The 25,890-nt window shown below is 41.1% G+C and overlaps 1 protein-coding gene across 1 annotated transcript in view; it reads right to left on the bottom strand.

Moving 5' to 3' along the window:
- The window catches only part of DENND5A (DENN domain containing 5A), a 113,986-nt gene that overhangs the window by 7,934 nt on the left and 80,162 nt on the right, over positions 1-25,890 (bottom strand). The window contains exons 9-15 of the mRNA XM_049890339.1: positions 23,313-23,463; positions 22,526-22,619; positions 17,623-17,754; positions 14,761-14,913; positions 13,507-13,591; positions 11,807-11,891; positions 11,193-11,321 (exon numbers count right to left, since the gene is read on the bottom strand). Of these exons, the coding sequence (XP_049746296.1) occupies positions 11,193-11,321; positions 11,807-11,891; positions 13,507-13,591; positions 14,761-14,913; positions 17,623-17,754; positions 22,526-22,619; positions 23,313-23,463 (829 nt within the window). The remainder of the gene's footprint in view (positions 1-11,192; positions 11,322-11,806; positions 11,892-13,506; positions 13,592-14,760; positions 14,914-17,622; positions 17,755-22,525; positions 22,620-23,312; positions 23,464-25,890) is intronic.

A 25,890-nucleotide genomic window follows, 5' to 3' on the forward strand; every position in this document is an offset into this window, starting at 1 on the left:
GCATCCCAGACGGGGTGCCGTCCTGCTGGGACTTGGGCGCGCGCACGAGCGGGGCATGAGCGCTGGGTCCATTTTTCTTACCCTGAATTGACCCAGGGGGCGGGCCCACCTGGCCGTGCAGGTGAGGCCAACCCAGTTCGCGCGAGAGGTGTGGCGCACTGGAAGGAGAAGTCCCCGGGAGGAAGTGACTGGTTCCGGAACGGGGAAAGCAGCGTCTCAACCCGGAAGTCATCCCGCTGGGATTTGGGCGCGCGCACGGGCGGGGCGTGACTGCGGGACCCAATTGTAATCGCCTGAATAGACCCTGGGGGCGGGCCCACCCGTTCACGCGGGAAACACCCACCCAGTGCCCACAAGCAGTGCTGCGCACCGGAGGAAGTCCCCAGGAGGAAGTGACTGGTTTCCGAGCAAGGAAAGCAGTGTCCTAGCCAGGGACCCGTCCAGCCCGGATTTTGGCGAACGGGGGCGGAGCGTGAATGTGGTGTTCAGCTCTATATTCTGTGGTGCTACACTCCTAGCTCTCAGATCCCTCCCCCACCCTCCCCAGGCGACCCCATTAACATCCGAATACCCGGAGCCAGAGCGAGAATTCAGATAGGGATCTGACTGCATTTTTTTTTAGCCGACTACTTGGAAAATCTAGTTTCCCAGTGATGGCTCGGAGACAGCAGTCCATATCAAACCACATAAAGAAACAGACCATGACAGCTTCTCCAACCCCCCAAACAAAAGAATCAAAATCTTCCCCAAATGAAGATACAATCCTGGAATTATCAGATACAGAATATAAAAAACTAATTTACAGAATGCTTAAAGATATCACAAATGAAGTTAGGATAAATGCAGAAAAAGCCAAGGAACACACTGATAAAACACTTGAAGAACTCAAAAAGATTATTCAAGAACATAGTGGAAAAATTAACAAGTTGCAAGAATCCATAGAGAGACAGCATTCAGAAATCCAAAAGATTAACAATGAAATTACAGAATTTGACAACACAATAGAAAGTCAGAGGAGCAGACTCGAGCAATTAGAATGTAGACTGGGACTTCTGGAGGACCAGGGAAACAACACCAACATAGCTGAAAAAAAATCAGATAAAAGAATTTAAAAAAATGAAGAAACCCTAAGAATCATGTGGGACTCTATCAAGAAGGATAACTTGCAAGTGATTGGAGTCCCAGAACAGGGAGGGGGGACAGAAAACACAGAGAAAATAGCTGAAGAACTCCTGACACAAAACTTCCCTGACATCATGAAAGACGAAAGGATATCTATCCAAGATGCTCATCAAACCCCATTTAAGATTGATCCAAAAAGAAAAACACCAAGACATATTATCATCAAACTTGCCAAAACCAAAGATAAACAGAAAATTTTAAAAGCAGCCAGGGAGAAAAGAAAGGTTTCCTTCAAGGGAGAATCAATAAGAATAAGTTCAGACTACTCAGCAGAAACCATGCAGGCAAGAAGGGAATGGGACGACGTATACAGAGCACTGAACGAGAAAAACTGCCAACCAAGGATCATATATCCAGCAAAACTCTCTCTGAAATATGAAGGAGAAATTAAGATATTTACAGACAAACACAAGTTTAGAGAATTTGCAAAAACTAAACCAAGACTGCAAGAAATGCTAAAGGAGGTTGTTTGGCCGGATGACCAATAATATCAGGTACCAGCACAATACAAGGTCACAAAACAGAACGTCCTGATATCAACGCAACTCAAATAGGGAAAGCACAAAAACAAACAAATTAAGACTAATTCTAATAAATAAATAAATAAACAAAATAATACACATAACAGGAAATCATGGAAATCAATAGATAAACGATCAAAATAATCAAAAGAGGGACTAAATATAGGAGGCACTGAACTGCCAGATGGAGAGTGATACAAGGCGAAATAGAAGGATACAAGTTAGGTTTTTACTTAGAAAACTAGGGGTAAATAAAAAGGTAACCACAAAAAGGAATATCAATCCCATAACTCAAGAAAAAAGCCAAGAAAAACGTAACGACTCAATAAACACAAAGTTAAACATTATGAAAATGAGGATCTCACAAGCTACTAAGAAAAACGTCTCAGCACAAAAAAGCATGTGGAAAAATGAAATGGCCAACAACACACATGAAAAGGCATCAAAATGACAGCACTAAAAACTTACTTATCTATAATTACGCTGAATGTAAATGGACTAAATGCACCAATAAAGAGACAGAGAGTCACGGACTGGATAAAAAAACACGATCCATCTATATGCTGCCTACAAGAGACACACCTTAGACTTAGAGACACAAACAAACTAAAACTCAAAGGATGGAAAAAAATATATCAAGCAAACAATAAGCAAAAAAGAAGAAGAGTAGCAATATTAATTTCTGACAAAATAGACTTTAGATTTAAATCCGCCACAAAGGATAAAGAAGGACACTATATAATGATAAAAGGGACAATTGATCAGGAAGACATAACCATATAAAATATTTATGCACCTAATGACAGGGCTGCGAGATACATAAATCAAATTTTAACAGAATTGAAAAGTGAGATAGATACCTCCACATATATAGTAGGAGACTTCAACACACCACTTTCGGAAAAGGACAGGACATCCAGTAAGAAGCTCAATAGAGACATGGAAGACCTACTTACAACAATCAACCAACTTGACCTCATTGACTTATACAGAACTCTCCACCCAACTGCTGCAAAATATACTTTTTTTTCTAGCGCACATGGAACATTCTCTAGAATAGACCACATCTTAGGTCATAAAACAAATCTTTCCAGAATCCAAAACATCGAAATATTACAAAGCATCTTCTCAGACCACAAGGCAATGAAGCTAGAAATCAATAACAGAAAAACTAGGGAAAAGAAATCAAATACTTGGAAAATGAACAATACCCTCCTGAAAAAAGACTGGGTTATAGAAGACATCAAGGAGGGAATAAGGAAATTCTTAGAAAGCAACGAGAATGAAAATACTTCCTATCAAAACCTCTGGGACACAGCAAAGGCAGTGCTCAGAGGCCAATTTATATCGATAAATGCACACATACAAAAAGAAGAAAGAGCCAAAATCAGAGAACTGTCCCTACAACTTGAACAAATAGAAAGTGAGCAACAAAAGAATCCATCAGGCACCCGAAGAAAACAAATAATAAAAATTAGAGCTGAACTAAATGAATTAGAGAACAGAAAAACAATTGAAAGAATTAACAAAGCCAAAAGCTGGTTCTTTGAAAAAATTAACAAAATTGATAAACCATTGGCTAGACTGACTAAAGAAAAACAGGAAAGGAAACAAATAACCCGAATAAGAAATGAGAAGGACCACATCACAACAGACCCAAATGAAATCAAAAGAATCATATCAGATTACTACATAAAATTGTACTCTAACAAATTTGAAAACCTAGAAGAAATGGATAAATTCTTGGAACAATACTACTTACCTAAACTAACACATTCAGAAGTAGAACAACTAAACAGACCCATAACAAAAAAAGAGATTGAAACGGTAATCAAAAAACTCCCAACAAAAAAAAGTCCTGGCCCAGATGGCTTCACTGCAGAGTTCTACCAAACCTTCAGAGAAGACTTAACACCATTACTATTGAAGGTATTTCAAAGTATAGAAAAAGACGGAATACTACCCAACTCATTCTATGAAGCTACCATCTCCCTGATACCAAAACCAGGTAAAGACATTACAAAAAAAGAAAATTTTAGACCTATATCCCTCATGAACATAGATGCAAAAATCCTCAACAAAATTCTAGCCAATAGAATCCAACAACACATCAAAAAAATAATACACCCTGATCAAGTGGGATTTATACCAGGTATGCAAGGCTGGTTTAATATCAGAAAAACCATTAATGTAATCCATCACATAAATAAAACAAAAGATAAAAACCACATGATCTTATCAATAGATGCAGAAAAGGCATTTGACAAAGTTCAACACCCATTTATGATAAAAACTCTAACCAAAATAGGAATTGAAGGAAAATTCCTCAACATAATAAAGGGCATCTATGCAAAGCCAACGGCCAATATCACTCTAAATGGAGAGAACCTGAAAGCATTTCCCTTGAGAACGGGAACCAGACAAGGATGCCCTTTATCACCGCTCTTATTCAACATCGTACTTGAAGTCCTAGCCAAGGCAATTAGGCTAGACAAAGAAATAAAGGGTATCCAGATTGGTAAGGAGGAAGTAAAGCTATCACTATTTGCAGATGACATGATCGTATACATGGAAAACCCTAAGAAATCCTCCAGAAAACTACTGAAACTAATACAAGAGTTTGGAAGAGTCTCAGGATATAAAATAAACATACAAAAATCACTTGGATTCCTCTACATCAACAAAAAGAACACCGAAGAGGAAATAACCAAATCAATACCATTCACAGTAGCCCCCAAGAAGATAAAATACTTAGGAATAAATCTTACCAAGGAGGTAAAAGACCTATACAAAGAAAACTATAAAACTCTGCTACAAGAAATTCAAACGGACACACTTAAGTGGAAAAACATACCCTGCTCATGGATAGGAAGACTTAACATAGTAAAAATGTCTATTCTACCAAAAGCCATTTATACATATAACGCACTTCCAATCCAAATACCAATGTCATACTTTAAGGGAATAGAGAAACAAATCACTAATTTCATATGGAAAGGAAAGAACCCCCGGATAAGCAAAACATTACTGAAAAAGAAGAAGAAAGTGGGAGGCCTCACCCTACCTGATTTCAGAACCTATTATATAGCTACAGTAGTCAAAACTGCCTGGTACTGGTACAACAACAGGCACATAGACCAATGGAACAGAATTGAGAATCCAGATATAAATCCATCCATGTATGAGCAGCTGATATTTGACAAAGGACCAGTGTCAGTCAACTGGGGAAATAATAGTCTTTTTAACAAATGGTGCTGGCATAACTGGATATCCATTTGCAAAAGAATGAAACAGGACCCATACCTCACACCATGCACAAAAACTAACTCCAAGTGGATCAAAGACCTAAACATAAAGACTAAAATGATAAAAATCATGGAAGAAAAAATAGGATCTACCCTAGGAGCCCTAATACAGGGCATAAATAGAATACAAAACATTACCCAAAATGATGAAGAGAAACCAGATAACTGGGAGCTCCTAAAAATCAAACACCTATGCTCATCTAAAGACTTCACCAAAAGAGTAAAAAGACCACCTACAGACTGGGAAAGAATATTCAGCTATGACATCTCCGACCAGCGCCTGATCTCTAAAATCTACATGACTCTGTCAAAACTCAACCACAAAAAGACAAACAACCCAATCAAGAAGTGGGCAAAGGATATGAACACACATTTCACTAAAGAAGATATTCAGGCAGCCAACAGATACATGAGAAAATGCTCTCGATCATTAGCCATTAGAGAAATGCAAATTAAAACTACGATGAGATTCCATCTCACACCAACTAGACTGGCATTAATTCAAAAAACACAAAATAATAAATGTTGGAGAGGCTGGGGAGAGATTGGAACTCTCATACACTGCTGGTGGGATTGTAAAATGGTACAACCACTTTGGAAATCCATCTGGCGTTATCTTAAACAGTTAGAAATAGAACTACCATACAACCCAGAAATCCCACTCCTCGGAATATACCCTAAAGATACAAGAGCCTTCACACAAACAGATATAGGCACACCCATGTTTATTGCAGCTCTGTTTACAATAGCAAAAAGCTGGAAGCAACCAAGATGTCCATCAACGGACGAATGGGTAAATAAATTGTGGTATATTCACACAATGGAATACTATGCATCGATAAAGAACAGTGACGAATCTCTGAAACATTTCATAACATGGAGGAATCTGGAAGCCATTATGCTGAGCGAAATGAGTCAGTTGCAAAAGGACAAATATTGTATAAGACCACTATTATAAGATCTTGAGAAATAGAAAAAACGGAGAAGAACACATACTTATGTGGTTACAAAGGGGGGAGGGAGGGAGGGAGGGAGAGGGCTTTTTATTGATCAATCTGTAGATGGGAACTGCTTTGGGTGAAGGGAAAGACAACACTCAAAACAAGGAAGGTCAGCCTAATTGGACTGGATTAAAAGTAAAGAGGTTTCTGAGATAAAATGAAAGCTTCAAAGGTCAGCGAAGCAGGGGCTGGGGTCTGGGGAACTTGGTTTGAGGGGACTTCTAAGTCAACGGGCAAAACAATTCTATTATGAAAACACTCTGCATCCCACTTTGAATTGTGGCGCCTGGGGTCCTAAATGCCAACAAGCGGCCATCTAAAATACATTAATTGGTCTCAACCCACCGGGAGCAAAGGCAAAGGAAGAATACCAAGGTCACACGACAACTAAGAACCCAAGAGACAGAAAGGGCCACTTGAACCAGAGACCTACATTATCCTGAGACCAGAAGAACTAGTTGGTGCCCGGCCACAATCGATGTCTGCCCTGTCAGGGAACACAACAGACAACTCCTGAGGGATCAGGAGACCAATGGGATACAGACCCCAAATTCTCATTAAAAGACCACACCTAATGGTATGATTGCGACTAGAGGAATCCCAGAGACAATGCTCCCCAGAACTTCTGATGGCACAGGACAGGAACCATCCCCGAAGACAAATCATCAGGCATGAAAAGGACTGGTCAGTGCGGGGGAGAGAGATACTGATGAAGAGTGAGCTAATTAAATCAGGTGGACACGGGAGAGTGTGTTGGCAACTCTTGACTGGAGGGGGGATGGGAAGATAGAGAGAGAGGGAAGATGGTAAAATTGGCACGGAACGAGAGACTGTAAGGGCTGACTCAATAGGGGGAGAGCAAGTGGGAGAAGGGAGTAAGATGTATGTAAACCTACATGTGACAGACTGATTGGAATGGTAAATGTTCACTTGAAGCTTAATAAAAATTAAAAAAAAAAAAAAAGTGGCTTAAGCTACAGTAGGAACAACAAAAACCAAATACTGCCTATGTCCAACAGTTGATTCTACTATAATGTTCAAGTGTCAGAGGTCATGGACCCTCCTTTCCTAAACTGAGGGCCAGAATGGAATTCTATCAGAGATGGCACAGGTCCTCTCAGACTTCTAACTGGGTTACCACCCCACTGTATGGTGTGGGAGTAATAACAGCAGAAGGTATGTGATTACCATTTATTACCAAACCTAGTCTCAAACCCTCACCAGACCTGAAATCCGTAAGTCAGGATACTGTTCTGAATGGGAATGTGAGCCCAGGACAGCTTCAGAAGCAACAAAGGCAGACTTCTGCTCCTGCCACTGATCCAGGTCACAAGTTAAGAAGAGCTGTATAGATCATATCCTCTTCCTTTCCAACTTTCTCCCTCCCCACCCGTCATCCCACTGCCTACTTATCAAAGGCCAACTCCGTTGCCTGACATTCCAGGCCCTCTATAACTGCACAAGAATAATATCCTCCCAAAGTAGAGAGGACAGAGAGAGCCAACGCACAGGTCCTCAGCACAGAGAAACAAAAGGCAACTGTCCTGGTTGCCAAGACTGCAATCACCAAGGCCAGGGAAGTATGGGATTCAGCAGATCTGTGAGGTTGAGGCACCACCAAGATAGGTTCATAAGGTACTATCAACAGACAAAAAGGAACCCCGGTGGCACAGTGATTAAGTACTCAGTTGCTAACTGAAAGGTCCATAGTTCAAACCCACTAGCTGTGGAAGAAAGATGTGGCAGTCTGTTCCTGTAGAGATTACAGCCTTAGAAACTCTATGAGGCAGTTCTGTTCTGTCCTATGAGGTCGCTATGAGTCAGAATCAACTCGACGGGAACGGGTTACAGGTCAACAGATAATTCACCAACCAAGGCCTACTGTGCACAGCTGCTGAAGAGGGAAGCACATGTCCTCCAAGTACAGCAAAGGTGAATCAATCAGGTAAAGGCCACAGCAGAAGAATGCTCATAATGAGTTGCCAAACGAAAGACTCTCTCTTTCAGAATTTAAGAGCGGCAATGATCCTGGGAGCTTTCTAGAACAAGAGGGATGTGAAGGACGGCACAAATTTAGATAGGTGTTGTAGAGGAAGGAGAAGGACTGGGTATGAAAACTAGCTTCACTGGAGCTGAGGGTTCAGGGAAATAGCTGGTTAGCAATAAGGCTGAAGTCAGGCTAGGGTCAAATGAAGAAAAGCCCTAAATATTCAGGCTAAAGAGTTTGAAATTTTCCCTGGAAGTAATGGATTTCTACAATTTGCCCTAGAAGTAAAAGAAAAGCCACAATCAACTTAAGGAAATTTAACCTGGCAAACAGACAATTCAGTGCAGGTGAGGGATGAAAGGGGATGAGGATTAAACTAAGGCAGTAGAAGTAAAAATGGTAAGGGGTTAGTGGTGGCAGAGACTAAAGGACTTGAAGTATTTATAATGTGAGGTAAAAAAGAGCAAGGAGTCAAAACTGACTCCGTATTTTAAACCTAGGTAGGGGATGGGGGGATGAAAGGATGTTCAGAGAGAATAGTGGCAACATTAACAAAAAATTTAGAAGAAAGGTAGTTATGGTGAAAACTAAGTAAAGCTTGTTTTTGTTCTCTCTGAGCTAAAGGTAAGCTATCAGAATGGAAATAAATACAGGACTGGAACTCAGAAGAAACATCAGAACTAGAACTTCAGATGTGGAAGTCACCTGCTTAGAGGTGAAAGAAGTCACGAGAATGGATGAGATCACCAAGTGAGAGTGAGGGAACGCAAGTGAGAAAGCGACGAAGTACAAACATGCAGAGAATTGAGGACTGTGGATGCCAAAATCCTGGCAAGAGTAAGGGGAGAAAGAGAACAGGAGGGTACAGGGTCATGGCACCCATACAAAGTGAGTTTCACAGGAGAGGGGGAACTATATTATTACTCACTGCAGAGCGGTCAAGGAGAAAAAGTTAAGGCTCACTACACAGAGCTAACTAACTTCTTTAGAATCCATTATTCAATGGGTCACATGAATATACCACCCCTTTTCCCTACTCTCACCTTACCTCATCCCCAAGCAGCAGTCTTGAAGCTACCTGGAAACCCGAGACTCAGGAGCATTCTATCAAGATAAACGCCCCCAGAGCTGCTCACCTCCTGTCTGCACACATTTTATGTGCACTGGCTGAATACCTACTATGTGCTAGACAACATACTCAGTATTGGAAAAGGTCCATGGTTTACACACTCAGTGAAATCAGATTTTAATAGGTGACAAGCATATAGATAGTGATAATACATAGAGTACAATTAGTGGTTAAAAAAATAAAAAAGGATGAACAAATGCTATAGTGCCTTGAGGAGGAAGAGACCAACTCTTTGGGGAGCGAAGACAAACTTTAGCAAAGAAAACTTCTGACTAGGCTCTGAAGGAATCAACCAGGTGGAGACAGGAAAGGGACTAAGGCATGAAGAAATACAGATAAGAAAGGGCTGAAGACATCCTGAGAAGGGTGAGGAATACGATGTGGCTGGAGCTTTAAGCATGTTGGGGAGAGAGAGGAGAGAGAAGAGAGGGAAGGATGGAGGAATGGATAAGTTTTGATGAAGTGCCCCTTTCCCTCTCCCTATGCCTCATCCAGAACGCAATCTATGGCAACAAAGCTGTCTTCATTTTCCACTCACTAGAGTAGCACAGAGGTCAGAATGCCAGGTGAGAAGTATTACAGACTGAGTACACTCTGAACTTACCTCCTGTAACAGGGCTACAGTTTAAAGAAACCAAGATTAGGTTCCTCACCACAGTCTGTGCCCTGTTTGCTGTGACCCAGACCCTTAAGCTCATACACCCTAGACCTGGTCACTGCCTTGGGCTTCATAAAGTTCTTGTGCTTGGTCTTCCCTTGGCTGCCTCTCTGCTCTGTCTTACTGCTGACTTGCAGCTTCTCCTTACAGACAATGGCCAAACTGGCCCACAGGAATGACCCCTGTCCTGTCCTGGTACCCACACAGCTACAGCTAGATTCTTCCAGGACACACAACTGTACTCTAGAATATGGTTTGCAAGTGTTTCCCTTCCAAACTCCATGCTCACATGTTTACTTATTCTCCTTAATTGTCCTCTCAGTCTTCAGATTTTATTCTTAAACAGTTTTGTCCTTTTAGAGAATTAATTTAAGCACTTTACAAATTGCTATTTCCTAACTTCTCAAAGTGAGCTCTCTAACCTATCAAGGTTTTAAGGATAGTTTCTTGCTGTGGTTCACACACACAAGAAACAGTCCAAACAATTATACTTCTATTTCAACTAAACAGATCTGCAGGCTTAATCACTGGCATACAGGATATATTCCTAAGGGATACTCTTCTGCCTCATCATCCACGGGGAAGTCATATAATAACGGATATCTTCAAAAGACGACTGAGGAAACCCTGGGCGAGAGAGGGGAATACCAAGGAGCCTTGCCAATGAAGAAAGAGCCAAACGTTATATGCAGGAAAAGACAGAGAGCACCACAGTAGTCAAGAGGTAGAGAAGAGGGATAGCTTTCCTTTCCCCTCCTTCCCTAGTATTTAGGGTTCCAAAGAAAGCAGGGAATATAAAATCAAGAGATTAGTGGCTCCTGGGTATCTGAGAACCTTGGAGTCTCTCCCCTCTCTCCATCTGGGTGGGAGGTATAGAGAGAGAAAGCCTAGGAGGGTTATCTGAAAGCCTCTTTATAGCTCTAGGGAAACTGATGCAGGGTCCAGAGATGAAAGGCAAGGAATTGATTGCTTGCGGTGGGCCCTTGGCTCAAGAGAAAAGAAAAAAGATAAGGGGATATCTCAGAAAATTTCCTTTTAATTCTCTGTCCTTTCCTCCCCAGGACAGGAAAGAGACGGAGAAAATGCACTATGCCCAAGTCACCTGAGTGGAGGAAGGAGAGGAGGAGCCCCAACTCTGAGGTACCCAGTGAGGACCCCATCCTTTCATTCGGAAAGCTATTTATGGGCATGCAAACTGAAATGATAGGGAGAACAGGTACAGCAGAATTAGTCTTCTATAGATAAGGAGGGAAAAGAGGACATACCACAAAACTTTCATATGCTATTTGAGTTTAACTGAGTGTAACAATAATGACATACACAATACTCCCCCTTTCCACACGGGATTTTCCAGCCCCTTCCCCCCAATTCCTGGGAGGCTGGCTTTACCCCAGGGGTAGTAGCCTTACTTGGTGAGCTCATGGTCTGAGAGAAGCTGCTTCAGGTGTCTGGAAAGTAACTTTTTTTCCATGGATAGTCGCACCCATGCTCTGGCCTTTCCCACATCAGTCTTGATTTCCCCTATGTTCTGAATGTGCCTGAAGGGAGAATAGGAAAACAGGACTGAAGGGTGGGGTGGGGGATCAACTCAGTGACAATGCCTCACCTTAAAACAAAGGAGGCCCAGTGAGGCAGCCCTATCCCATCCTGGGAAAGTTCTCTCTTGTTCTCCAAGTTCTGGGCATCCACAGAGCTTTACCAGATAGGCTTTTATCACAATTAGGGGGTAAAAGAGATAGGACACCCATCAAAAAGCTAGGCTATCCCCCGAACCCTGAGGCTTTGAGACCCTCTCCTATGCTCCTTCACTCTGGTGGAATTCTCCAAAAATGTCAGGAAATCCAACTGCTTGTACACCTCTACAAATACATCATGAAGCACAACAAAACCAAGGATGAGGACTTCCTCATTAGCTAATGCTGTAGTCAGCCAGGTCACTGAGTTTCTGCTATTTAAAGTGGACACCCAAGCTGCAACTGAAAACAGGATTTTAGTGGCTTATTCCATGTAAGCCCAGACTGACCTCATATCCTGAATAAGTGAGATCCTCAGGGGAGACATGACTGAGCTGGCATCAGACTTCCTCCGTTCTGAATCAAGAAGTATTCCTAGAACAAAAAACTTAATCATGTCCAAAAAGATCTGAATATCCAAATAGCTGAGTATCCTTCATCTCAAATCACAAATTTCAACAGAAAACAGTTGGTTACTTAGGTAACACTTTGATCAATGATATTATAAATACTTACTAAGTAATTATAAAATATCAGATTTATACTTGCACACATATTATCTCATTTAATTCTCGAACAACCTTTAAGATAGCCAAGGAAAAGTATCACAATTTCCTGTCTTAACAGAGGAGGAAACTGAAGTTCAGAGAGGTTGGCTACTTTGCCCAAGTCACTAGGTGGCAAAGTCAGGACTGGAACACAGATCTGCTGGCTCCTAATCCAGTGTGCTCTCATCAAAATCCACAGAACGTTATTTCCTATTGGCCCTTCTATCACGTCCTGTGCTGGCCTCAAAATGGACTTCAAGAGAGTCAAGGAAATGAGTGAAGAACATTTCCAGAATGCTTAGGACCTCTAGCAGAAAAGAAGATATAATATCTTTGTATCCTTACATCTGGCCCAGCATTTACAACACGAGTATTTTCATCAGCAAGCAGCTGGGAATTTCTGGCTACAGTTTATCCCCCAGCAATAACTCCTCTAGCCTTCCTGAGAAGACTCTTTTCTCCAACATCCAGAAAGACAAAAAAAAACTCTCCATAAAGCTATTTACTTAAGGAGCTCTTGTCCCTGTTTTTCAGCCAACTATTCTCCCCACATTCAGTGCTAACTGAGGTCAACTAGTACAAGGGCAAAGACAACACTGAGTTCATGCCCATCTTTTCACCACATTTAAACACATCTTTATCATTTTTTTTTTATCATTAGGATAAGAACATCCTGGCAAACAATGGAGAATGAAGGTTGGTATGTGAAGGGCAAATACTACCAAGAAGTAAAGAAAGGAGGAGGACTGTCCTGAATATAACACTTTAGGGCGGTATAATGGACACCAGACCAGGGGACAAGAGGCCTGTCTCCTAATCTAGCCTTACATTAATTCACTGTGTGAACTTAAATAAATTCAATTCCTCTCTGGACATGTTTCCTTTTCTTGTAAAAATAAGGGGGTTGGACTGGATGATCTCTAAAGTCTCTGCCAACGCTGACATTTTTATTAAACTATACACAGAAAGAAGGTGTAACAGATCTTCACACCAGGCCTTGACTTTGAGGAGTTCCAGGATAGGACACTGACAAAAAGGCTCTCTTGACTGATAAGTTAGATATCCTCAACGTCCATATCAGAAAAAGAAAACAAAAGACATTGAAAATGGCTTGCTCCAAACACAGGACACTAGTACCACAGTTAAATCCAAATTCATTATAAGACTATCTTCTTGCTGATATAAATCTATCTCATTGATCAAAAGAGTATAGAAACACATAATGAAAGCAAACTCCATGGCTCTGACATGCTCTATGGTTCAGAGAGCCTAGTGGCTTAATATTTAAAACATCCCAGAGCAAAGGCTTCATCGACCTGAAACAGTCTGCTTCAGATGATCACTCCAGTGGGTGATGGGAAAGCAGGGTGATGGAGTTCTCTCCAGTGCGGGATGGGAAAGCAGGGTGATGGAGTTCTCTCCAGTGGTGCAAAGGCTCTTACCTGAGGTGCTGAGGCTTCCTGATGTGAGTTTTCTCTGCCGGTTTTCCTGATAATGTAACAGGTGGGACCACAAAGCTGATTTCCCCTGGAACCAATGCAAGGGAGGAATACCTATCAGTTTAGATTTCAGAGGCTAAAGTATCCAGTGAATTAAGTCAGGAATAATTTGAACATACAGATACAGGGTTTTGCTAAGAAGTATCTATACTATTGCTTGTCTCAGTGTACACCCAGATGCAATGTATACATATATATTCTTTTATTACAATCCAGGAGAAAAGTAAAGTAGAAAAGTAGAGAACAGACAAAGGAAACGGTCCCCGACTGGGAACAGGAAAGAGATGGTCAAAGAAAGCCTGGGAAAGGACCAAAGGATAAGAAAGAAAAAAACAAATGATCTGTCAACCCCTAAATGGTCTATCGGTTGAAGGTCAGCTTGGGCACAGCATGATGGTTTTGGGACAAAGGGGCTGCTATCCAGTCTAAGAGATTCTATAATAGCTCCTCAATGTCCTAAACCGCTTCTGGGCATTACTGCCCTTAGGCTAGGAAGAAGAATCATCACTCTGATGAGGATTTACTACTGAAGGTACAGTTGAAGAAGCCTGTAGGAAGGTAGGCTGGTACTTAACTGCAAGCCTGAGATATACTACAGTCAATATAATAGAACCTGGCATTTGAAAAAGTAACAGTGGCAGTTTAAACTATTTGAGACATGTAGTAATTTGTCATCTTGCCAAGGCACAAATCTGAATAGCATTTAGCTATTTCAAGTCTCACTCCATGAGTACTGTGCAATTCTTCAAAGCCAACAAGCTGATCAAACCAAGTACAGAAAGGCTCCTGAGTGAAAATGAGGGCATCGGTGGTTCAGTGGTAGAATTTCCCCTTCCATGCCGGAGACCCAGGTTCAGATCTGGGCCAATGCACCTCATATGCAGCCACCACTCGTCTATTAGTGGAGGCTTGCATGCTGCTATGATGCTGAACAGGTTTCAGCTGAGCTTAGAGACAAAACCGAATTAGAAAGAAGGGCCTAAAAATCTACTTCCAAAAATCAGCCAACGAAAACTCTATGGATCACAACGGTCAGATCTGCAACTGATCGTGGGGATGGTACAGGACCTGAGAGCATTTAGGTCCATGGTGCATGGGGTCGCAGTGAGACAGGCCAACTTGACAGCAACTAACAAGAACAGTAAGTGAAAACAGGAAGGCAGCTTGCTCAGCAGGGAGAGGCTAGACATTCATCACCTGTTTCACTTGTAACCCGTGACTCCAGATCCTTTCCAGGAGGTCACACAGGCTGGCGATCAAGGTGTTTTCTTCCACTCCAGTGATGTTAACCTCTCCATGTCCTAGCTCCACAGCCTCTCGGCCCATCTTCTCTACTAGCATCCTCTTGGTCTACAAAGAATCAGTCAGCAGGATTAGAAAACCACAGTGAGCAGGATCACATGTACCTGGAAAGAGTTATGGCAGCCTGCACAGCACATTCACCAGGCTGGGAGGGACAAGATGAATAAGCCTCAGGGAATAGTGTATTTTTATTCTCCATCATATAGGTCAGGTTTCTGGTAGAGTGCATTCTTTAAAAGTTTGGTTAAGAAGGTGATAAAACACAGCAATCACTGTATGACCCCGGGTAAGTGTATGACTCTGGATTCCATCTTTGCATTTATGAGACGAGAGAAATGAAAAAAAACCTTTGATCATGCTCACCTCTGACATCCTCTGACTCTTATTGCCTAATAAACCTTCAAGCATTTAATCTCAGAAAGATTTAATGTACCCATCAAGGGGATTAAAAAATTGAGGAGGAATAATTTACTTCTTGGTAAAAACTTTCAAATTTCCATATGCTTACTGTAAAACCAAAACCAAAATTTAAAAGGGGGAAAAAAAAAACACGTATTACATAATGACAATCAGCTTTTATTAAATACTATGTGCTACGCACTGCACTAAGCATGCAATATCTCATTTAAGCCTCCTATCAGCCCTCTAAGTATTGTTATCATTCCCACTTTACTGATAAGGAAATTGATGCAAGAGAGCTAAAATAACTTGCCCAAAATCATACACCAAAGTAGGAGTAAACCTGGCTTTTGAACCCAAATGTGCATGAATCTTAAGTCTAAAAAATTATTAGGTAAGGTTTAATCATGTTATAAATTTACAACATATAAAAACCTAAAAGGCAGGAGGGGAGGAGAATCACTCCTAATTTTACCTCTCAGAAGCAACAACTCTTAATGTATATTATTTTTAACTTTTCTATTTTGAAATACACAAACATATACATATATATTTTTATATATATATGTATGTATGTATATAAACTTTGCCATCGAGTTGATTCCAACTCATAATAATCGTATAGGACAGAGTCAAGCTGCCCCATAAGCTTTCCACGACTGTAATCTTTATGGAAACAGCCTGCCGCATCTTTTCTCCCATGGAGCAGCTGGTGGGTTCAAACCATTGAGCTTTTGGTTAGCAGCTGAGCACTTAACCAGTGCACCACCAGCACTCTTGGCACTATTATACTATTATAACCATCGCCCAGATTGAGAAATAAAATACTGACCATCTGTACCTTTCCAGAGCCCCATGCATCCTTCCACAATCACCTTCCCATTCTAGAAGTGATCACTATCCTGACTTACACTATAGAAAAGCAAGGAATTGCTCATCACCTATATCTGCATCCCTAAACAAAAGAGTTCCATTTTTCCTATATATTTTCTTTTGTGATTTGTTTTTTTCCTCAACTTTGTGAAATTCATCCATGTTGATGGGAATAGCTGTTGTCCATTTCTATTGTATGAATAAACAAAAAATTATTAATTCTCCTACTTATGTCCCTGGGTTTATAGTTTGGGGCTACTATAACAAAAATACTGCTGTGAACAACTTGTACAGATGTCCTGGGACATGCTGCAAAAGTTCTTCTAGAGAAATACCTAGGAAAAGAATTATTGCATAATGCTATGCTGTTTTCCAAAGTGGTCATACCAACTTATAAGAAACTTCCTGTTGCTCTATATGCTAACCAATACTTGATGGTGTTAGACTTAACTACTATATTTCTTCAATTCTGAGATGCACATTTTCCTACACGTTAACATCTCTGAAATTGGGATGCATCTCACAATCATTGTTGGCCTGGCAGAAGACACAAGGAAGTTGTTAAGGCCTGGGCATGCGTATGAAAACTTGAGAATGAATGTCAGCAGTTTGGGAAAAACCCCAAGGGCAACAGAAAAGCACTCTTTTCAGAAATACAGCATCACCAACGTTCTTGATGGCAGAAAGGACAATAATGTGTGGAAAATCACAGGTATCAAGGACTCAGAGTGAACTGACAGAAGCTTTTTTTTATTGACACCCAAATTCAAAATATCAGTACTGATATAGTAATCTAACTCTTAACAGCAATAATTTCTTCCACATGATGAAGTATATTTTATTTCATCCCGTAAATGAGCACCACTCAGAAACTGAGAAAGCAGGAAAAAAATTTTATCCTGTTGAGGAATAAACAGGACGTAGTCGAGACCAAGTTATTTAAATGGCCCTATAAAGCATGTATATTGACTTAAAGTACTATTTTTATTAGAAAAGAAATTTAATCATAATTAAAACACTAAAAAATGAAGAATGACTATTTGTAGAATGGAGAAAAATATCCAAATAGCCCAAGCTTAAACTGAAAAACACAATTTGGTCTGGCACACAGCCTACTACATAAATTCTTGTTTTTAGACATAAGAAATCACTGTTGTCATCTTAGAGAGGCAAAAAATTTTCATACATGTAAGACTAATCTATTGAGATCGTTCAACTACAACGACTTCAAGTAAGTAAAGTATCTAAAACTAAAAACTGCATCTATCTCTGAGTTTTAAAGGATATCAAACAAATTAAGCTTACCCTCAATGGTATATTTTATTTAAAACAAATACACTTAATTCCAAGTTATCAGGATCTTAAAATTAGTACTATGCCATTATATTAACAGTATTAATGAAGAAAGAGTAGTTGGAGCCAGGTGCTGGTGTCACCCTGGCTGCCAAGAGAAACAGCACACATACAGAGGTGCCCACAGCTCACCTTGTTGCGACATTCCTTCAACAGGCCCTCCACAAACTTCCAGTTGGTTTGGGCGATGACTGATGGGGAAAGGTTGGACAATTTGGGCTGGCGGATGGTGCTGCCCATATTCCTGGCTTCCTGGATGTACTTCTACAGCAAACAGGGAAAAATCAAAGACCCTTTGTGTCCATGCACACAAACCACAGGTGAGCAGTACTGATGGGTGCCTGTAGAGGGCATCGTTACCCCACACTTTCTTAGTCTGTTTCCTGGGCTCAGATAGTTGGGAAGCAGAGTTTAAAATGCAACTCCTGTATCAAAGGTAAAACTGAAATGATAAAATGACTTCTATTTTCTCTGATGTAAAGCACCCCAAAGCACTGTAATCACTTTAACCTAATGATACAAGAGGCAAAAAACACACGGCTCCAGCATGTGCTCAGTGTGTGAACCCATTCAAAACTACAGTACTGTTGTTGAGAGAATCGCTTTTTTTCCACCAAGCCAGGAGGAACTTACCCCTCTGCCCATATCAAAGATAATCTACCATTTCCATCATAAAGGGTAATCTTGCTAAACTAAATCCATAGAACCCATTGCCGTCCAGTTGATTCTGACTCAGCGACCCTATAGGACAGGGTAGAACTACCCCACAGAGTTTCCAAGGAGCGCCTGGTGGATTCGAACTGCCGACTTTTTGGTTAGCAGCTGTAGCACTAAACCACTATGCCACCAGGGTTTCCTTAAGCCTGGAAAATAAGATGTCACACTTAAAACAACTGCATTTTCTGCTTTTCTACAATATGCTGGCAATTCAGTAACCCAGGTTTACAACTAACATTTTTATTCCCTTCCTCCATATTTATTCCAGTAGCAAAAATTGTCTATTCTACCTTCTGGTCTCTCAATTTGCCCTTTTTTCCAACTCTCAAGGTCAGGCAGAGGGGTTTAAGTTCCTCCCAGCTTGGAAAAAAATTATTTTCTCAACAGTACTGTCAGTTTTGAATGGGTTTGTACACTGAGCTATATACGTGCTGCAGCCATGTGTTTTTTGCTTCTTGTAGCATTAAAGGTTAAAGTAATTCCAGTGCTTTGGGATGCTTTACATCAGAGAAAACAGAATTCATTATATCATCTCAGTTTTCCTTTAGATACCAAAAAAACCAAACCCATTGCCCTTGAGTCGATTCCGACTCACGGTAACCCTATAGGGCAGGGTAGAACTGCCTCTTTGGGTTGCCAAGGAGTGCCTGGTGGATTCGAACTGCTGACCTTTTGGTTAGCAGCCGTAGCTCTTAACCACTAAGCCACCAGGGTTTCTGAAGTACTGCTGCCTGCGCCTCCTACTAGCTAGCTATCTCCAGTATTTCCTTTCTCCAAAACATTCTAATCACAGCCTCCTTTACACAAAAACCACCAAGCTTTTAATCCTGACATTTCCTCTACTTTGAATGCTATTCCTTCTCTTTAACAATCCTATCCTTACTCAAGGCTTAAATAAGTGCTGGCTCCTCCTAACAGTCTTGTTTGGTCATTACTCCAGGCAGAACTGACCTCTCCTCGCTCTAATCCGTGATCAAACATTCGATTGCCTCTTTATGGCCCTTTCAAAAGACTCTTCTACTGAGGTTATCTGTGTACCTTACTTCCCTTCCCTAATAAACTGGAATTCTGTGAGGACAAGGCTATCTCTTTGCAATCCTTACATTTGTCATCTTCATATTTCAAAGTGCCTACCTAGTATACTGACTATACCCAAGAAAAATGTTCCATAAACACTGCTGAAAAAAGTAATATGGAATGAGATGGAAGATTCAAGGAAGGCTTTTAAAATAACATCAATAGCCAACACTCCCCTATACTACCTTCACAAAAAAACTCTAGGCACAACTTTATCCTGCAAATCAGCAGTTAAAAATTCATAAGCATACCTTGTAATTTTAATTTAGTCCTTTAAAAAACAGCAAAGGCAAAGTGCCTGACACATATAAAAACAATATGCTTTACTGGGTTTCATCTGTATAAAATGTAACTTGCAGGTCTTTTCTCAAAGAGAAGTTCCTGAAATAGGTTTGTGAAGGTGAGACCCCTTTTCACAACTTCTCTGCCATTAAGTAAGGCAGATTCTCTAACTTGAGGTTTATACTAGAAACTTTACTGGAAACGAGTTATGAGCTGAGAAACCAGGGCTTCAAACTGGTTTGTTCCAGTTCTGGTTCGAGCCCCTGCTGATAATTTTTTTTTAACGATCTGCACAACAGTATTTTTATCTTTTTTTAAATTGTATTTTAGATGAAGGTTTACAGAACAAATTAGTTTCTCATTACAGAGTTAACACACATATTGTTTTGTGACACTGGCTGCCAATCCCACAACATGTCAACACTCTCCCCTTCTCAACCTTAGATTCTTCATTACCAGCTTCCCTGTCCCCACCTGCCTTCTCATCCTTGCCCCCGAGCTGGTATGCCCATTTAATTTCATACTGTTTTATGGGCCTGTCTAATCTTTGGCTGAAGGGTGAACCTGAGGAGTGACTTCAGTATTGAGTTAAAGGGTTGTCCGGAGCCATACTCTCAGGGTTTCTCCAATCTCTTGTCAGACCAGTAAGTCTGGTCTTTTTTTCTGAGATGGAATTTTGTTCTACATTTTTCTCCAGCTCTGTCCAGGACCCTCTATTGTGATCCCTGTCAGAGCAGCTGGTGGTGGTAGCCAGGCACCATCTAGTTGTGCTGGACTCAGTCTGGTGGAGGCCGTGATAGTTGTGGTCCATTAGTCCTTTGGACTAATCTTTCCCTTGTGTCTTTGGTTTTCTTCATTCTGCCTTGTTCCAGATGGGATGGTACCAGTGGAGTAGCTTAGGTGGCTGTTCACAAGCCAGATGCTACTTACTGAAGTAGAATGTAGAACATTTTCTTTATAAATTATGTTATGCCAATTGAGCTAGATGTTTCCTGAGATCATGATCCCCAGTCCTCGGCCCAGTAATTTGGTCCCTCAGGGAGTATGGATGTTGTCTATGAAGCTTCCATGACCTTCCCCTGATCAAGTTGTGCTGAGTTCCCCAGAACTGTGTACTATCTTACCCTTCACCAAAGTTACCCCTTATCTATTGTCTAGTTAGTGTTTTTACCTCGACATCCTGCCCCTCCCTAGAAACCATCAAAGATTGTTTCTTCCTGTGTGTAAACCTTTTCATGAGTTTTTAAAATAGTGGTTTCATACAGGATTTGTCCTTTTGTGATTGGCTTATTTCATTCAGCATAATGCCCTCCAGGTTCATCCATGTTGTGAGATGCTTTGCAGATTCATCATTGTTCTTTATTGTTGCATAGTATTCCATGTGTGCATGTACCACAGTTTGTTTTTCCAACTATTGATGAGCACTTGGGTTGTTGCCATCTTTTTGCTATTCTGAACAATGCTGCAACGAACATGGGTATGCACATGTCTATTCAAGTGACGGCTCTTATTCCTCTAGGATATATTCCCAGGAGTGGCATTGCTGGATCATATGGTATTTCTATTTCTACCTTTTCAACGAAGCACCATATTCTTTTTCAAAATGGCTGTACCATTTTACATGCCCACCAGCAGTGCGTAAGAGTTCCAAGCTCCCCACAGTCTCTCCAACATTTGCTATTTTCTGTTTTTTTTTTTTATTTATGCCAGTAATGCTGGGGTGAGATGGTATCTCATTATGGTTTTGTCTGCATTTCTCTAATGGTTAGTGATCACGAACATTTCCTCATGTGTCGTTTAGCTGTCTGAATGTCTTCTTTGATGGAGTGTCTGTTCATATCCTTTGCCCATTTTTTAATTGGATTATTTGTCTTTTTGTTGTAGAGGTGTTGGATTTGTCTACAGATTTTAGAAATTAGACCTTTGTCAGGTTTGTCATAGCCAAAAATTTTTTTCCAGTCTGTAGGTTCTCTTTTTACTCTTTTGGTAAAGCCTTTGATGAGCGTAAGTGTTTAATTTTTAGGAGATCCCAGTTATCTAGCTTATCTTCTGGTGTTTGTTTATTGTTAGCTCTGAGTCGGAATCGACTGGAAGGGTGTGGGTATGGTTGAGAATCTGCATTTCTAACAAGTTCCCAGGTGATACTGATGCTGCAGGATAGGGACCAATTCTGAGACCCACTAGTAGACCAGTGGCTCCCAAGAATTTATTATACATAAGAATCACCTGGGGATCTTGTTTAACTGTAGATTCTGATTCAGTATATCTGGGGTGGGAATGCAAATTCTCAGCAGGGGATTGGTTTAAAGACCTGTGAGAAACTCAGCTTACAAACAATGAGGATTCAGGAAGTAAATGCAAGAATCCTCAATTCCCAGGCACCTGGTAATATTCCTCTCCTTTGGTCCTCTGTTTTAAATAAAAATATAGAAAAAGTAGGAAAAGGGTTGCACACCCACACATAACCAGGTTACAGACTCACGGCATTAACCAAAGTTCAGCTTTTTCCCCTTCTCTCTCCAAAAAAAGGCTAATCAATTTTAAAAGGACTCCCCAAAGTTTCAGACCCTTATCTTCTGAGGTTTCCATCACTCACACTCACACACACACCCCGCAAAGGATGACTGAATATCATGCATGAGCGAGTAAGGAAAGGACAGTGATAAGCTCTCTTCTAAGCACTGACTTATCATTCCTGAATAGAGGTGCAAATAGGCTCTGGTTTGGGAGAAGATCTAAAAGTTAGGTGCTAGCTGCCTCTTGCAAAATTTCCTAAATCCTGATTTGTCTTAACCCAAGCTCGGGTATCAGGCTTCAGGAACTAGCCTTACCAATATCCCTTCTTTATGGGGAAAGGTCATTGCTGGGACACTTAGATCAGGGGCCAAAGAAATGGGAAAGAGAAGGAAAGTATAGCATGATAACAGGGTCATTCCTGGTTATTATGTCATTGTCTTACCTCTCTCTGATCATTGTCTAAACGCAGGTGTTCTGTGTGCTGCTTCTGCCGATCCTTCCGCCTCCACTGGGCAGGGGCGTTCCTTTTTGTCCACCTGACAGAATCAAAGCAGGCAATTAAGACCCTCCCACTAAGAAGGTAAGGTCAATTGACAGGCGCATGCTTGAATGTCTAGGGGTCAATGTTAGGCAAGGGTACCACCAAGAAGTCACCAGACACAACACAGAGACCATGAGGAAGAGCAGCTTAAAGATCAGTGACTGAACAAAAAAGAGATAACTACCAAGGAAACACGGACATACCTCTCTTGAAACACCTATAAAATTTTCACATGCAAATCCAGAAACATACTCTTTCTATTCTATCTAGGCTTTGATACACTCCTCTCCAAAAGCAACTAAAACGGAGCGGCATCTCTGCTAAGTTATCTCCTTTGGTTCAGGCTCCAATTATTTCTACCACTGCTGACTGAAGGCACAATGCTAGCTAGGTACTGTAGGATATTCATTCAGTTGTGAGATGATTTTACCCCATCTGCAGCCTGGCTTTTTGAAGGTAATGGGCATGTGGAGCTATTCAAATTTGCACAGTGGAGACAGGAGGTACAGATATTCTACCACCAGTTTTCTTGTTTGAACAAGGGAACAACCTGAATAGGTTGGGTCTTCTCCATATGTGCTTTACAAAATTCCGGGGTCTTCTGAGGATACTCCTTGGGCCCAGGCACTGGATGACCTTATCACTGGGGCTAGGAAGCTAGATCAAGGAATCCCTGGGGCTGACTCACTTGTTGCTGACTGGCCCAGTGGAAAGCACATCAGACTGCAACTTAGGGAAGAAGCCCGGCTCATACTTCCCTTGTCCAATCTTCATGTCGAGTAAATGGGGGTGAACTGCAGTATGGTCAATTTTTGCCAGACGCAGCTCAATTGCTTTCTCTGGATGAGAAGAAGAAAAACAAGTCATACGTTTCTTTCAAAGCTGGCTACTCTCCAATTCTTCAGACAAAGATTAGGCTGGACTATAAAACATAAAATAATACTCATGAAGAGTGTACTTCTTATCTCGAGTAGATACATAAGACTAAATGCCCAGCTCCTGTCCAGAGGTGAGATGAGAAGGCAGAAAGGGATTAGAGCTGGTTGAAGGAACACAGGAAACCTGGGGTGGAAAGTGTGCTGTCACATTACAGGGATAGCCACGAAGGTCACATAATAATATGTGTATAAATTTCTGTATGAGAAACTAACTTGAGCTGTAAACTCTCATCTAAAGCATAACAAAAAGTAAAAAAAAGCTGGCTACCCTTCTGCTTCAACCAAGAAGGAATAAAAAAGGCTGATTTACCCTCCTGCCTGAAACAACGAAAAAAAAAAAGACAAAATATTTGAAACAATGGTTTTCAAATAGTAGACATCAGGCAAAAGGGTAATGATCCCTGAGAGAAAGAAAACAAATGAGGTAACCCCTACAATTGCCCCAGCTAACTGCCTTAAGAGTTTTCAGGCTGCCTGCAGTGCAGGGAGGGGACACCCAGGTGGAGCCCAGCAGACTCCCTGAGTTAAGGAGACAAAGGTTAAGAGATCAAAGAGACCAATGCAGCTAGAATGAACAAGGCAGAGTACTAGAGAGGAAAGAGCTACCCAGAGAGTGAACCCAGATCTGCAAAGGGTCCCCCTTGAGTATTCAGTAGAGCAACTAATCAGTACAGGTATGAATTGGAACCAACCTGATGGCACCTAACAACAGGTAGGAAAACTACCTGAGTTCAGGGAAAGAACCATCTGAAAGGATTAGGAAAAAAAAAAAAGTACACAGTGCTCATCCAGGGCTGGGAATAGCACCCATTCCCACTTGCCAGACTAGAAAACTTCATCATTTATGGGACATTAGGTAGAGTACTCAGAAGGGTCTGACCTCAGTTGTGCAAAATAATTAGCCATACACTAAAGGTCACTGTGGTCCCATTGAACAAATTCCAGAAGGAAAATCCAAAAGGATCAAGCTATTTCCAAGTAACTTAACTGCATCCCATAACAAAGACCAAATACTTATAGGAATACAAAAATATCTGGAATTCAAAAAGGTAAAATTTATGGTGTCTGGTATCCAAAGATTACCAGCCATGTCAAGAAGCAAGATAATATGACCCATGAGGCAAAAAATCAAATGAAACCAACCAAGAACTGACACAAATATTAGAATTAGTAAACAAGGATACTAATAGTTATTATAACCGTATTTCATAAATTAAAAAAAAAATTAGAGACATGGAAGACAAAAAAAAGACTCAAACTTTCAGAGGTAAAAGCCATAATGTCTGAGGAAGGGTAGGATGGAGGTGCTAAAAAGGGACAGGAAGAAGCTTTTGGAGGTGATAGATATGTTTGCTAATTCTTGATGTGGGTGTATGCATATGTCAAAACTTTAAATATCTGCACTTTATTGTATGTCAATTATACTTCAAAAATTAAAAAAAAAAAAAAAGCTGGTAACTCTCCTGGTGTTTTCTAGACCCAAGTGAAAATATCACAAATTTTGGGCCTTGCTATGTATCCTAGGTCAAGCCACCTTCTCGCTTTGGGCCTCCCTCACTCCCCCACCCCCACCCTTACTCTCATTCAACAGAATTTATTAAGTGTCTAAAATGTGCCACGCACTATTCTAGGACCTGTGGATAAAGTGGTGAACCAAAAAAAACATCTTTCTCTGTAAAATTAGAGAGTGGGTAAAGTTGATCACCATCAAGCTCCCTTCTAATTGTAACATTTTTAAGGTTTCCAAAAAGATCCCTTTAGTTTTATTTTTACCATTGTCCAATCAGACTGGTTCTATAAACTGAGGTACCCATGTGGGACGGAGTGAGGTAACTGAACTACTCCTCCAGGCTAGGGACCTGAGGCCAGTGGGAAGCACCCTGCTCTAGCAGACCTGGAGTGCACACCTCTGGTGCATACCTAAGGGATAATACCAATAGCAAAAATGTTCCTATGATTCCTGAGAGCAGACCATAAAGTTACCTAAAGGCTCTCTGTCACTCATTTTTTTTGGAACAAGCCATACAGAAGTGGGTTAGTAAACCCTTTCTTCCATATCCCAAATCCTACATTCTAACAGGTCCAGGAGACCACATATCCTGGGCACAACTGAGACCAGAATACCAAATAGCTATTCTGTGGTGCACAACAAATGGATTACAGATGCCCTTGTGGCAGATGGGCCAGGCCTGGAGCGACCAGACCCTTTAGCTCTGTAGTCTCCAGCTTTAAGCAGACTCCTCTTATGGTGAAATGAGCTCCTTTATGTGGCTTTTTGCCTTGGTTCTTTGGAAAAACAGCTTGGGAGGCTTTCCCCCCTAAACCCCG

The sequence above is a fragment of the Elephas maximus genome, chromosome 7 (genome assembly GCF_024166365.1).
Source record: "Elephas maximus indicus isolate mEleMax1 chromosome 7, mEleMax1 primary haplotype, whole genome shotgun sequence".
NCBI lineage: Eukaryota > Metazoa > Chordata > Mammalia > Proboscidea > Elephantidae > Elephas > Elephas maximus.